The sequence below is a fragment of the Salvia miltiorrhiza genome, unplaced genomic scaffold (genome assembly GCF_028751815.1).
Source record: "Salvia miltiorrhiza cultivar Shanhuang (shh) unplaced genomic scaffold, IMPLAD_Smil_shh fragScaff_scaffold_79, whole genome shotgun sequence".
NCBI lineage: Eukaryota > Viridiplantae > Streptophyta > Magnoliopsida > Lamiales > Lamiaceae > Salvia > Salvia miltiorrhiza.
This window is the reverse complement of record NW_026651486.1, coordinates 380,061-395,086: the sequence shown is the minus strand read 5'-3', so window position 1 is coordinate 395,086 and position 15,026 is coordinate 380,061. Positions and strand designations below refer to the sequence as shown.

At 35.2% G+C, this 15,026-nt stretch overlaps 1 protein-coding gene across 1 annotated transcript; it reads left to right on the top strand.

Moving 5' to 3' along the window:
• The first annotated feature begins 11,988 nt into the window (after positions 1 to 11,988).
• Positions 11,989 to 12,345, top strand: LOC131003173 (leucine-rich repeat extensin-like protein 6). The gene has a single exon (XM_057929656.1). The coding sequence runs from the start codon at positions 11,989 to 11,991 to the stop codon at positions 12,343 to 12,345; it is 357 nt and encodes a 118-aa protein (XP_057785639.1).
• Positions 12,346 to 15,026: the final 2,681 nt, after the last annotated feature.

The following is a 15,026-nucleotide window of genomic DNA, read 5'->3' as shown; positions in this document are numbered from 1 at the left end:
TCAAATATATTTTTTATTCCCTCCGTCCCGCGAAGCTTGAGCAGTATTTTTTTTAGATTGTCCCGTAAAATTTGAGTACTTTTTTTGTATGACAATTTTTATTCCTTTATTCACATTTTCATTTTTTCACCTACCACACTTAACACACTAAATACTGCTCGCTCCATCCCGATTCAATAGGCCACAAGCCTTAAACACAGATATTAAGAAACGAATAATTATAATAAAATATGATAGAGAAAGTAACTTTTGTTGATGATACATGTGTCCAAAATATAGGAGAGAGAAATAAAAAAAAAAGATAATTATGTGTGTGGTACAATGACATTTGGTGTAAATAATGAATTATATGAGGATATTTGTTATGTATAGACTTTCATTTTAGGAAGTGGCCTATTAAACTGGAACGTCCGAATAAGAAAACATGACCTATTGAATTGGGACGGAAGGAGTAACTCCTTAAAATTCGTGCCGGAAAGAAATTGCTTAAGCTTCATGAGACGGATGGAGTAATAATTTATACTAAAAATTTGTTTGGTACGGGTAATTATAGTGTATATATGATTCTTTAATAACTTGTTTGATACAAATCATACAACCCTTTATAAAAGCTTAAAATATTATACATATTTGAGTTATTCCACATACCACCTATGAAAATGGTGTATATAGTAAAATGTGATTTTATTAGAAAAGAGAAAGGAAAAAACCAAAGAAATCCCTTGAAAGCACAAAAAAGCAGACTAAGGGCCGAGCCTCATTAAAACCTTTTCACGGAAAAACCTGTAAAAAGGAAAAAGAGTACCCGTCTAAAGAACAAAAGCAACAAGGAGGGGAAGAGCGAAAGGGAAAGTTTCCGGAACTCCGGCCTAACCATCGTCCCCAAACAATCCCGGCTCTCCCCCAACAAAAATAACAGAACAGAGGCAAAGGGCCGGTGAGACGCCGTCGCCACAAAGCCAAGCAGAAAGAGCTACACGGCCGGTTAGACGCCGTCGCCGTTAGCACCAACAGACCAAACAAACGAAGGGAAGCTACACGGCCGGTTATATGCCGTCGCCATGAGCTCACCACGAAACCAAACCCAAAAAGCACACAAAAGAGGTAACAACTCGGCCGATTATACTCCGTCGCCGATGTTACCCCACGAACAAGATCAAAGAACGAGAGAGTTTCGGCCGGTGAAACGCCGTCGCCGGAAACTAAGCAACCTTGTAGAGCATCGCTGTAGCAAGCTGCCAAGAAGGCTTCGATCTTGCACGTCCAAAAACGAGCCCCGAAAATGCCAACGGAGTAAGGGGCCACCAGAGTGTCTATAATACCACGACAAATTCCATTGCATCCTGTCCACCAAGCATTCAAAGAAGACCTAACAAGCACAGCAGTCTCCGAGCTCCAATTGCACGACTGAGCAGCACCACCAAGAATGCCATGAGGGTCCATGAAAATGGTGTATACATAGTACAAATCATAATTATAATCATTATTAATTGTTGGGTCCATCAGGGTCACGTAACTGGTGTATGGGAGGAGGGGGGGAGAATACACCAGAAGGCTAATTTTAAATTTTAAAACATTTAAAGCTTCTTTCCAAAAGCTCACTCTTATAAACTGAAAGTAGTCTTGACTGATAGAAAGAAAAGACAACACAAAATTTCAGTCAAGGCATTTCAAGTTTGATAGTGAGCACTAGACTGAGATTGGAGATGATTCAGTTCAAGACACAGATCAATACGTAGTTGATCCTATTTTAAACTTCAGTCTAGTGTGAGTTAAAGCAGATATGTGTTATAGATCTCACGGACAAATCAAACTGTTCAATCAATAGCATACGCAACGGAAAGTCGGAAAAACGATCTTTTATAAAATAACCTTTTTAAAGGTTGGGTTATCAGTTTACAGAATTTTCTTTTTACTTATACTAGTTTAAGTTGAAATAGAGAATAAGCACAAAGGAAAAGTGAAAATTGAAAGCAATAAAGAACACAGAGAATTTTACATAGTTCGGATCAACATCCTACGTCCACGGTCAGCTGGTTTTACTGACAACCACTAGGCTTGTGCTTATGGGTGCACAACAAACCTTACAACTAAAACAACCGTTTCAGTGCCAACACACTGGGTTGGACTTCTCGTCTCTTTTCTCAATCTCACATGTTTACTAAGATTTCACTCGTCTTGCTTTCAGAGGCTGAGAACTCTTCGAGTCTAGACAACCGTCTAAGACTCTAACTCAAAAACACTCTTTTCACTCAATCGAAAAGGGAGTTTGAAACTACCAACTAAATTACAGAGAACAAACTCTCCGTAATTAACATCTAGGCTTAAGATTTACAAAGGAATGCCTAAAGGTTCTAAGAGAATATATGTAATCAGATAACTGATTTTTGACTTTGTGTATTCTCTTCTTCGATTCAAACTATGGACAAGTGAGAGTAGGCTGACTTGCGGATTTGGCAGAGGTTCAGGTGGGTGTGCTTGAATCGGTTGAAGATTGAACTTGGACGTTGAACCTATTTATAAGCAAAGTCTTGAATAGATCCGTTGGTGGAGATTGTCTTCGGGATTTTGCCGTTGTGAGATAACATTGAATTTGGGCTCAAGTCTTCAATCTTCTGATCTCCTTGAGTCTGAAAGAAGTAAAGTCTTCTTTCTTGGAGAAGGTGTTGCAGGCTGATATGATACAGCAGGAGAGACTTTGTGTCAGGAAGGACGATCTCCTATCTTCGGCATTTAATGCTTTTGTCCTTAGCATTAATTGCACCAAGTACAACGGTTGACTACTTTAGCTTCTGAGGAATGGACTGATGTATTCTAAATTATCAGTCCGGGTGTAGTCATGTAGTCTTCAGTGTCATTCCTTCAGTCGGCTCTGCTGATCATGTGTCCTCAATCTTCTGCTTCAGTGAACATTCTTCATTCTTCAGTCTGGTGCCTTCAGATAAAGGCCTCCAGTCTTTGCCGCTTCAATCTAAACTATTAATCGACTAAAACACTTAAGTCCATAATAATGAAATCAGTCAGAGAGGCTTTCTAATAGTTTTGGTATCATCAAAACCAGGAGGTTGAATATATCTTTTTATGTCCCAACATTAATTTTATATAAACTTAATACATCATACTAAATAATATATTACTTTCTCCGTTTCACTAAAAGTGACATGCATTCTATTTTGGGTTGCCGCACCAAGTGGCTTGTTTTCATAAATGACAAAATTTAATTCTTAAAAAAATGCAGACCATACCATTTTTAACTAATTTATACATTCTACTTAATTTGCGTGCTTAAATTTTTTTGTCACTTTTAATGGGACGGATAAAGTATATTTTACATATATATATATTTTAATGTATTATACAAAATATGATATTAATATGATATATAATAAAAGAAATCTAAGTCAAACATTATCATATCTTATCTCATACTGTGTATCAAACAAATATTATGGGCTCTTTTGTTGTGCATGATAAGGGTGAGATAGATACCTATAACACCCTAATATGTTGTTTACTACAAAAAATAATATCATTTATAAATTAATGACTTGTTATCTATTATTCATATCTTTTTGATTTTGTATCACGCCTGAGAGGTGTGATAGCATAAGACTTTTTTTATACATCTTATCAAACTTGATGTTGATATCTAATAAATTAATGAACATTCCAATTAAAGACATCATACATTATTTTATTACCACATTAATAGCAAATAAACTCTAAGAGTACTATCTCCAATTTATATGTGATATTTATTTTTATTTTGATATAACAAATAAATAATTTAAAAAATCATATGACGGTAATCTTGAACTCAGAGACTTTGGAGCTTATGAAATTTAGTTGTGACTTTAGGCTTTTGAGTCATGATCTTGCCATAAAGTGAAAACAGCAAAGAACCAAAAATTAATGTAAAAACACGATTTTGTGCATATCATTAAAGTATAAGATTAGTTTAACCGTGAATATACGTCTCTCATATGTATTTATATAATTTAAGGCGGAACACACATATTTAGGCCCATGTATATTTAAAGTTTGTTTCAATAAATTCTCGTACTATTTTTTTTTCTAAGTCCCTCTGCTAATATACTTTATCTTAAAAAAAATAAAAAATTTATTTAAATTTATTTAACACCGTTAATATTTTCATTGCAAAATAACCTATTTCACAAGTTGATTTGGTGGATGTCCATCACATTCCCACGGCGGTGACTGTCAAGTGTCAAGCGATGATGTTGAGTAACAAATTCTTAAGCCAAAATTCGCTTAAGAAGTCAATTCACGTGTTGATCAGAAATTTGATCATTTAGAAGAATTTTTTTCAAGAAATTTTAGAGAGCTCTTCAGAGAAGGAAGGTGCATTAGGCCATCCACTATGGGATGTTCCTTAATCTATGTGGCATCGAAGGGACCCGCTCCTTACCATAGTGGACATCAAACTTGAGGTACCAATGAAGTAAATGGGTACCAGTAGAGGATCCCGGTGCTTGTATATGCGGTGGGGCCCCAATCAATTTTCTCTCTCCTCCTTTTTTCCTTTTTGTCATTTTTTTCATTTTCCTATATGTATTTATATATATATAATTGTGTATTATGGTAAAAGTAATAATAATAATAGTGGGTCCATAAATAGTAAAAGTGAGGTAGTGTTATAGTGGAGAAAATATTGGATACTTGAAAAATGAGATAGTTGATGATGTGGCACCACGATGGAGTAGCACTACAGTATATGCCCTTTAGAAGATAGAGCAAGTGGTGACCTAACATGATGAATTCTCGTCCCCAATGAGACACCAAGCGGTGCGACCTTCTGTGTAAATAGTGAGGTCACGGGTTCAAGGTTGTGATGATTTCAATCAACTATCGAGTTGTGTTGTTGTGTAGAAATGGCTGACGACATTAAAGCGAATGTGTTGTTTGATAGCTGTTGGATATCACCACACGTAATTCGAATAAGGCTGTAATATTTACTCATAGCCCATTTTTAATGAAAATGTTAACGCTGTTAGATACATTCGTTAAAAAGTGATTTCATGACGTGAAATATATACTAGTAGAGGGACTTATGGAAACAAAACAATATTATAAGGATTTATTCAAAATAAACCTGTAAAGTATAAGTACTTACAGATGTGGTTTGGCTATAATTTAATTGTTTGTGATTTAATTTGCAGGCCACTTCATATATAAGCGCAAGATGTCGACCATATGAATTTCAGAACGAATTGTGTGAAAGGGACTGAATTACTACGAGAAACAGATAGTTGATAGTAAACGGACTAGAAATCTACATGGGCCGACATCTTCTCCAAACGGTGTTTTAAAATTATTGATCAAAATGGCAATTTGAAGATTATTTATGACCAAAAATGGAATGATGAAATGATAAATGTTAAATTGACAAAGTTTCAATTTTGTATATTATTAAAAATATTTATATTTTTTCTTCGTCTCAATTATATAAATTTTCTTTTTCCTTTTTGAATGTTCCAAATATATAGACTAGTTTTTATAAAGGGCAATACATTTTTAATTCATTTATTAATATATTTTTATTTAATTTTTAATTAATTCTATTATTAATGTATTGTCAAAAATTAAATATGAATAATATATAATTGTTTGGGTTAATAGTGTTTTATGTCCGGAACTTTCATTTTCTCCTAAAAAATCCTGAACTTTCAGTTTTTTCATAAAATATCCCATTATACAAATTTTGGTGACAAAAAGATGAATTATCTAGCCAAAAGAAATATTTTGGGGACCGTCATTATTGGAAAATTATATTGGGAACCACCATTGTTGGAAAATGTTGAATGTTCGGGTCTTTTTATCATCTTTCCGTCATCGAATTTTATATAGCGGGACATTTTATGGAAAAAATTGAAAGTTCAGGATTTTTTAGGAGAAAATGAAAGCTCGGAACATTTTGTGAAAAACGCTGAAAGTTCGGGACATAAAACATTATTCACCCTAATTTTTTTAATAACGAGTTAAACTCTTATACAAAATTCAATAAATTTATATAATGGGTACGAATGGAATGGAGTATATTAAATTAGGGTACATAATCACGATTCGTTAATCGTTACCAGCCTGGAAAAGCTAGATTTGGTCGGTGACTGCAATTTTTCAAAAGGTTCTTTTCGTAATTAAAAATTTCCAAATTCAAGAAAAATTACAATCTCACAATGGAGTATGGTTAAAGTCAAGAAATCTCCAAATATATTTTTCAATTTCTCGTTATGTACATTATTACCGAATCGATTTTTTAGTGTATTGAGACTTGACGTGGATAATTCACTTTGTTTCCTCGTTTATTCCAACAAAAAGAAGAAGGAAAATTAACGTCAAGTTGAAATCACAATCACCATCCGCCTAATACCAAATAACTAAAATGTCAAAACACGAAGATCGGCTCAAACCAAATTTTGAAGGTGTTTGAGTAAGTTTATTTTAAAAAGTTTATAAGTTTCAACATATTATAAAATATAATTTGTTAATAGTAAAGTGTTTAGATAATTTAACTCATAAATTGGAGAGGGAATTTTATGTGAGATGTAAAAATTGAAGAGAGATAAACTTGGAAGTTATATGATAAAAATAACAAATTATGGTTAAATAATATTTGCTTGTAGCAGATGAGATTATATAAAAAATTTTTGGAATAGATAAACTTAGTTTTTGTGAGCTTATAATCTCTTGGGACTTATTTTTACATTTGTAAGATGCTTAGAATCTTATTTTACCAAATACTCCCTCCGTTCTATTTGTATTGATCTCTTAGAGGATGTTTGGCTAAGCTTATAAGCTCCCCAAATAAGCTCCTAAACAGCTTATATAAGCTCCAAAAATAAGCTCCTCAAAAAATAAGTTCCTCTACCCCAACTTATTTTTTTATAATCTCATATGCAACAATCATTTTACAATATTTTTCAACTATAATGTATTATTTTCATCATTAATCATTTAAGTTCATTTCTCTTCGATTTTCTCTCTTTAGCAAAAAATTCTCTCTCTAGCTTATAAGCTCAACTATCCAAATACTTTGACAACTTATAAGCTCTTAAAAATTACATCTTATACGCTCTTGAAACATCTTATAAGCTCTTTAAATACGCTTAGCCAAACACCCTCTTACTTTTGGACACGAAGATTAAAAAAATATTTATTTATGAGTTAAATAGGTGAAGTGCTTTACTTTTGTACACTTAGGAGCCCTTATTTTTGCTATTTTAAGAAAGGGGCCAATATAATTGAGACAATCCAAAATGATAAGGGGGTCAGGCCAATACAAATGGGACGGAGGGAGTACTTTAAAAGAGCTTATAAGCTCTTAAATAATCTATAAGTATTTAAAGAGTTTATATGCTCATAAGCTCAGTCAAATACACACCCTCTTAATAAAAAATTTAAATTTAGATAGATTGTTTTTGATATTACTCCATATTTTAATTGTAACTAGTAAACCATTTATATAAGTATTTGTTTATCAAATTAAATTTTGGAGTATTATTGGGAATCGACTTTCTTGAAGTAATGCATTTTATTAGATTTTTCAGATTTATTATTTCCGGTATGTTTCTCTATCAAAAAAATAATTGACACAAAAAATATCCAAGTATACTAGCTTCTGTAAATGCTATGATCTCAAAGTAAATTAAACATATTATTATGTATAATTAGTACCTTGTATTTTGCACTAAAAGATGATTTGGAAAATAGATAACATTCAAGATTAACTTTGACAAATTTGATTAGAGAACTATTGAAATTTGGCTCTCTAGTAGGTCCAGTGTGTGAAATGTTTCTATTAAAGAGGCCGTCAAATTGACTATCAAGAAATAGAATATTGTTCACATAACAATAAAATATGCCCACACAAAAAACAATAAAAGATGGAGAACAGATACAAGGAAAAATTACAGTTCTACACTCAAAGTTTCTTAAATCTAGAATGAACTCTCGACTTTAACATATTAGTTCTCGACTAAAGGTATTTTAGTTTCCAATCTCAAATTATTCGATTTTTCTGTATCGGAAAGTTGAAATGACAGACAATTTGAATTTCTTCAAATAGTTTAAGTATGGTGGGGAAAATCCATATCATCATTATATATCCTATGGAATTCGCATGAAATTAAGACAGTCAAATTCGAACCTTAGACATTAAAAACAATCAAGTAATTCAAGATTTGAAAATGAAGGGTAAATGTCAATTTATGGTCCATCGTTTGAGCGTTTTTTTCAAATATATTCACCTTAAGCATATTTACAAAATACTCTATTGTTTCATTTTTTTCTCATTTGTGGTTCGCAAAAATAATCCGACGACCGGTATTTGACGTGTCCGGCCAAGTGTCATGTTGGAAGTACACGTGGAATAAAAAAAAAATTAAAGAATTTCCACCTATTTGAAAAACAGAGAAATCATACGTCAAGCTCCCGTTGCTAGATTACTTCCGCCCTCCCCCCCTCTCTCTCTTTCTCGTACTCTTCAATTATGGGTTTCTTTAGTTGTTTCGAAAGCTATATTTTTAATCTTGCTTTTATGTAATCCGGTATTTTCCCTGAACTTTTCAATATTTTTCCCAAAAGCGCATCTGGGCTCCTTTTTAATTGAAGTTTCTCTGTTGTTTTTCCCAAAATAGCTTTAAATTTTTGATTTATTCTGCGAATTTGAATCGAATTCCAGCTCAAATGAAGGTCCACCCGGTGCCCGGTAGACGCAATATCACGTTGCGACACGACATCGCATTGGTGCTAGCACAGGCGAGCGAAGAAGCTGTGACGCCTGCCGCACATCTTCGTGAAGGTTCTGGAACTTCCCCTTCATTCAGGACGCCGACGTTCTACTCGTGGAGACCCTCGATTCCCTCATTTTCACCGCATCCGCAGACGGAATCGGCGGCGGCGTCAAGGCCTACGCGGTGGAGATCTACCCTGGGGTTACCAAGGTTGTCATAAGGGGAAATGGAGTATGGTTGATGTTTCTAGGACTGAATTGGAGCTTGATTTGTGGCGGTTTTGGCTCCCGACCTCGATGCGGCTGGAGCTCGCCTCGGCGGCCTGCGAGGACGGCGAGCCGGTGGTGACGGTGCCCAAAGGGGCGCAGCGGCGGTGGCGGAGGGAAGAGCAGCCGGAGGAGGAGAAATTGGCAGTGGAAGAGATGCCGGTGGGTTAGGGTTCAATTAGTGGAAGAAATTCTTTAGTTTTTTTCTTGTTTTTTTTATTCTACTTGTACTTCCAACATGGCATTTGGCCGGACACGTCAAATACCGGTCGTCGGATTATTTTTGCGGGCCACAAAAAAAATGAAACAATGGGTATTATTTTGTAAATATGCTTAGGGCTATTTGAGAAAATGCCCAAACGATTGGCCATAAACTGATATTTACCCGAAAATGAAATATACTATTTGGAAAATGGTATTCTAAAGTTGCGAACTAAACAAAACTTTAAATGTGAAAGCGTAAATTTCCCCTAAAATAAAAAACATATATATAGCCCTACAAACTATACTTACTTATTATGGCAATACATTCTCTAGAAAATATTTGATATAAAATTTAAGGTGGTCTTGGGTACATCCAGGTGTACCGTACATCCTGGTTGACCTGTACTCAAATCATAATCTGAGATTCTGAATCCTGATTCAAACCCATATTCTGACTCAAATCGTGTAAATGACATTATTCGGTTATACAAATGACATTGCTTGTAATTGTTACTATTCTGTTATATAAATGACATTGTGTATAAATGACACTATAACATTGTAAATGACATTGTGTATAATTGACATTATTCAGAAATATAAATGACACTTCCTGTAATTGACACTATAAGATTGTAAATGACACTATAATATTCTAAATAACACTATAAGATTGAAAATGATACTATAACATTTTAAAATGCCACAGTGTTATTTATATAATTGAATGATGTTAATTATAAGCAGTGTCGTTTGTATAGCTGAATAGTGTCATTTACACGATTTGTGTCAGAATGCGAGTTTGAATTAATATACGGGTCAGAATCTAGGTACGGATCAATCCGAATGTATGGTACATCCGGATATACATAAGATTTTTTGATAAAATTTGTACTCCCTCCGTCCACGAAAAAGAGTCATGTTTCCCCTCTTTTTTTTGTCCACAAAAAAGAGTCCTGTTTCACTTTTTGTACCATTATACCCTCCATAGACTTCAATATTTACTTTACTTTGCCATTAATACATCTACCTCAATAACTAAAAATAATTGAGTTAATTCCTTAATTAAAACCTAATTAAAACCCACGCACACACTCACAAAACACACACGACACACACAGAGATGCAGCGCCCCCCTCCCCCCTCCTTCCTCACCGGCGTCGCCGGCTCTCCGGGCACCACCATCGGTGCACCTCCCTTCTCTCACCTCTCGCCTCACGCCCTCTCTCTCTTCTCAAACTCTCACCCTTGAACCCAGACGCCGCGCCGCCTTCATCTACTGCCGGCGAAGGTGACAGCAGCGAGGGCTGCGACCGCCGCGGTTCCCTCTCCGGCGAAGCCGCGCCTGAGCGCCACTCCCCTGGCTTCACCTCTCTCTCTCTCACCACTCAGCCCTAAATCCCCAAAATCCAGAATCTACCCTAAATCCCCTAGCTTCCTCTCTCTCTCTCTCACCGCTTCCCTGAGCGCCACGACCGGAAGGCCACCGCTGCAGAGGCCAGTCACTTCTCCGTTCCCGGCCGAACAGCCGTCGCCGAGCCCATCGTCTGAAAGCACTGCCTCACTGATCTCGTTGCCTCGCTCCCTCTGAGATCGAAACCCTAAGGCGCCGCCTCGATTTGGTCTGTAATTTCTTAAATTTGTTGTTGGAATTGATTTGTTGAATTTGTTCGAAATTGTTGCTGTAATTTCTGAATTTGTTGCTCGAAATTGTTGCTGAATTTTCTGAATTTGTTGCTGGATTCAAGTGAATTTGTTCGAAATTGTTGCTGTAATTTCTGAATTTGTTGCTCGAAATTGTTGCTGAATTTTCTGAATTTGTTGCTGAATTTGTTGCTGGATTCAAGTGAATTTGTTCGAAATTGTTGCTGGAATTTTCAGAATCGAATTTGTTTGAATTTGTTGTTGAATTCAAGTTAATTTACCATCTTAAATTACATTGAATTCGATCATTAAGTTAATTGAGAATTAGGGACTTTAAAAGTCATATTAACACTACCCCTATAAATTTATTTCTCTCTCCACTTACACCTACTTTAACAACTTTCTTAAAACCCGTGCCGAGTCCCAAATGAGACTCTTTTTCATGGACGGAGGGAGTATTACTCAATATTCCTGCAAGAACAAGGTAATAGTAATAAATTAATTAACAATAATTACCAGCTCCTGAAATGAAATTGAGAAAAAGCACCCCCCACTATGAGTAGCCATTGAAAGTAAAATAGTAAGGCTGTCGGTGCTAACCTTTTGCACTCTCAAAAAGTGTCGCACCAAATCAAATTTGGATTCTCATCTACTAAATTAATATCCTATCTTATATTTCACTTACTTATATCAAAACACTGTATAATCATAAACTCATTATATATCGATCAAAATAAAACACAAAAATAAAGAAAATGAAAAAAAGAAAAACACAACAAAAAGTGGTAAAAGATGGACAGTGTGAGCCCATTACATTCCTCTTTATTCTACTCCCCTTTTTAACCTTCCTTAATGCACTCATAAAGCCACATCACATTATAGTGTAGCTTCGAAGCCAAGTGACTCTCTCTATCTCTCTCTCTTCAATCTTCACTTCCCATTTCATGAAATCTATTCCCCTTGAAAAACCAACAAATTTCCCACCATTTCTCTCCACCTACCAAGAAATGATGCAAAATCATCCCCAGAAAATCAGTTTAATTTTTTTAGTAATTCTATTTCTTGAATCAAGAAATGTGAATGCAGAATGGGAGGGATCCAAATACCAAATCGAATGCACAATGTGCTCAGCTTGTGACAACCCATGCAACACCGCATCGCCGCCGCCTCCGCCGCCGCCAACTCCGACCAACATCTGCCCCCCACCACCGTCTCCTCCCAGCTCCGGCGGCAACTACTACAACTCCCCTCCGCCGCCGCCGCCTACATCGTCATACTACTACCAACCGCCGCCCTCCGGCGGCTTCTACAAGCCTCCGCCGCAGGTCCCCAGCGGCCCGACGCCGCCGCCGCCCAACCCTATTGTCCCTTACTTCCCATACTATTACCACATCCCACCACCATCTTCATCGCCATTCAAGAAAATCCCCTTGGCTTTCTCTCTCATCACTCTGCTTCTCACTAGCATCTTTTACTAGACTACATAAATTCTTTTTCTGATTTTCACCCTTTTTTTTATTAGAAAGAAAAATTCAAGAATTTTAAAATAAAATGTCAAATTCACAGATCTTCAATCTTTCTAAGCAGCTCTTCATATTGTTCGTTAAAATCGAACAAGAAATTTCAGTAAGAAAAATCAATTCTTGATTTCTTTCTTCAAAACTGATGGAATTTGGGCGATTTTGTGTGATTCCAAGAATGCCCCTGCTGCCGACGTCGATCATCAAGAAACAAGGAGGAATGGAGGGCTTTTCCGGAAGAGAACATAAGCAAGGAGAGAAGTAATCTGTAAATTCTTGACAATTTTAATTTAATTAGGTCTAATTTTTTACGTCTTCTGTTTAGTTATTATCAAAAGTTTAATAGGTTTTTGTAAGAAAATCAGTCACTTATTACATAATCTATGAAGGATTTCTTCATCTCTGTGTTGCTCTTATTACTATTTAATTTAATTCAACAATAAGTATGCACATTAATGTAGATTTGATGCTCACCCAAATCAATAATTGTAGAGCTTTTTTGTACTATATAAGCTTTTTATATTATTTTAATTTGATGGAGATTCATGATGTTTAATTTTCAACTATATGTCAACCCAAAATTGAATACCAACATACCTGTCAATTGTCATAATAAAAGCTACCATATGTAAATGCTGTGTGTCATTTTTGTCTGTGAGCCTTTGTCTTGGTGACTGGTGGCTTAGTTCGTTGCGTAACATAATATCATCTCCTATTTTATTTAATAACTTTATATTATATTTATGTAATATATCTTGATTTGAGTGGTATTAAGAAAGTAAGAAATAATTCGAAAATAATGTTGGATGAATATTGTGAAAACAAAGACTAAATAATTAAAGTTGTTTCTTGGATCATGTAACTTTTGCACTAATAAATTAAAAGCATTTATCTTTCCAGCTTGTGTACATATGTTTGCATGGCTGGCACCAGTTATATCTAGAACGTTCAGTTTAATTATTTGCATAACCAAGTTCAATAGACTAGGACATAAATTTGTGTTTCTTTTAATTGAAAATTACTCCTACTTTATAATGTTACTATATAACTAGAAGCTTGGTGTGACCGTGTGAGTGAGCAGAGCTGAGTCAGCTGACTAGCGACCTACTCAATATAAGACTATCCAACACTGATCCAACCCAACCCAACTCAATTTTTTAATAAAATATTCATTTATCTCTCATCCACCTACCCAACTCACAACCTAATATAATTTCTACTCCCATTAGTGACACCAACTCAACCTATATATTTTTTTATTTTTTTATTTTTAATTATCTAGAATCTAAAATAAAATATTATTTAAAATTAAACATTTATTTATTATAGTTGAAAATTAAAATAAAGATTTGTTTATCTTTTAAACATTTGCTCATCTTTTAACAATTATTTTTGCTCACAAAAAATAAAATTAAACATTTTTGCTTATAAAACATAAAATTAAACATTTGCTCATCTTTTAATAATTATTGGCATCTTTTTGTCATATTTGAACCATATTAATATACATATAGTACATAGCAATTTTACGTATGAATAAAGTGAAATTATTTGCGCCAGTTTAATTCTTCAAACATTAATTAATAAAATGAATTGAATTCGGTATGTAACCCTCAATATCAGCAAACATAAATTATAAAATTAATACTAATATACTCATTTTAGTTCGATGCGAGTGAATCTTTTACAAAATATGAAAAAGTGGACAGATGGCAACATATGCGATAATCTGCAGAAGGTGACCTTCAAGGCGGTGAGCCGACTGGGTCACTCAAATTTCATGACATTTAGCATTATTTAATTATAAATTCAATTTGTCTTTTTGCTGGTGACCCTCTATCAGGGTCACCGTTGTGGGTAGTCTAAACTCCTAGTCTAGTCCCTACGAGCATCTACATCGGTGGGATCGTTACCTTGACTCGAGTCTGTTGTGGCTATGAGTCGACCGATGCAGCAGAGGGAGAGCTCGAGTCCGGCACATCTTGATGAGCTCGATTCATCCATTTAAAAATGAAAGCACATGTGTTGCACGCGTCAAATAAAAAAATATATTTTTTTAATTCAACAGCTATATGTCGATTTACTTTTTTTTATTCATTTTCTTCCAGATGGCTCAATGCCTTTTTTTTGTTTTCTTTTTCAAACGGCTATATGCCTTTTTTGATTTTATTTTTTATTTTTATTTTTTTCAAATTCTTCTATAAATACCTCTCACTCCCAACTTCAATTCCATAATTCAATCTTTATCTATTTTCAATTTTAATCCATTTCATCTCTTAACTTCTCTCTCAAATTAAAATGGATCCCAACAACAAGAAGAAGGGTCGTCATTCTTACACCCTCGAGGAGACGGACCTCATCGCTCACATATGGATTGAGGAGACCAACAACGTCATTTGTGGTCTCGATAAAAAAGGCAAGCACTATTGGGGCCGAGTCATCGAGAAAGTAAACGGCATCTTGGGTACAAGTTTAAATCTCTGGCAAACCAAACCTCATTGGGCTCATGTGAGTTCGGAGGTGAAGCGTTGGGAGGCAACGTGGGTCGAGACCAACGCAAAGTAGCCATCTGGACACTCCGGCGACACGATCCTGGAGAAGGCCCAAACGCTCTACACCTCGTGTAGCACTAGCAAGGG

What these genes read in the sequence shown, in the direction of transcription:
- LOC131003173 (XM_057929656.1), top strand. Translation starts at nt 11,989, where the DNA reads ATGTGCTCAGCTTGTGACAACCCATGCAACACCGCATCGCCGCCGCCT.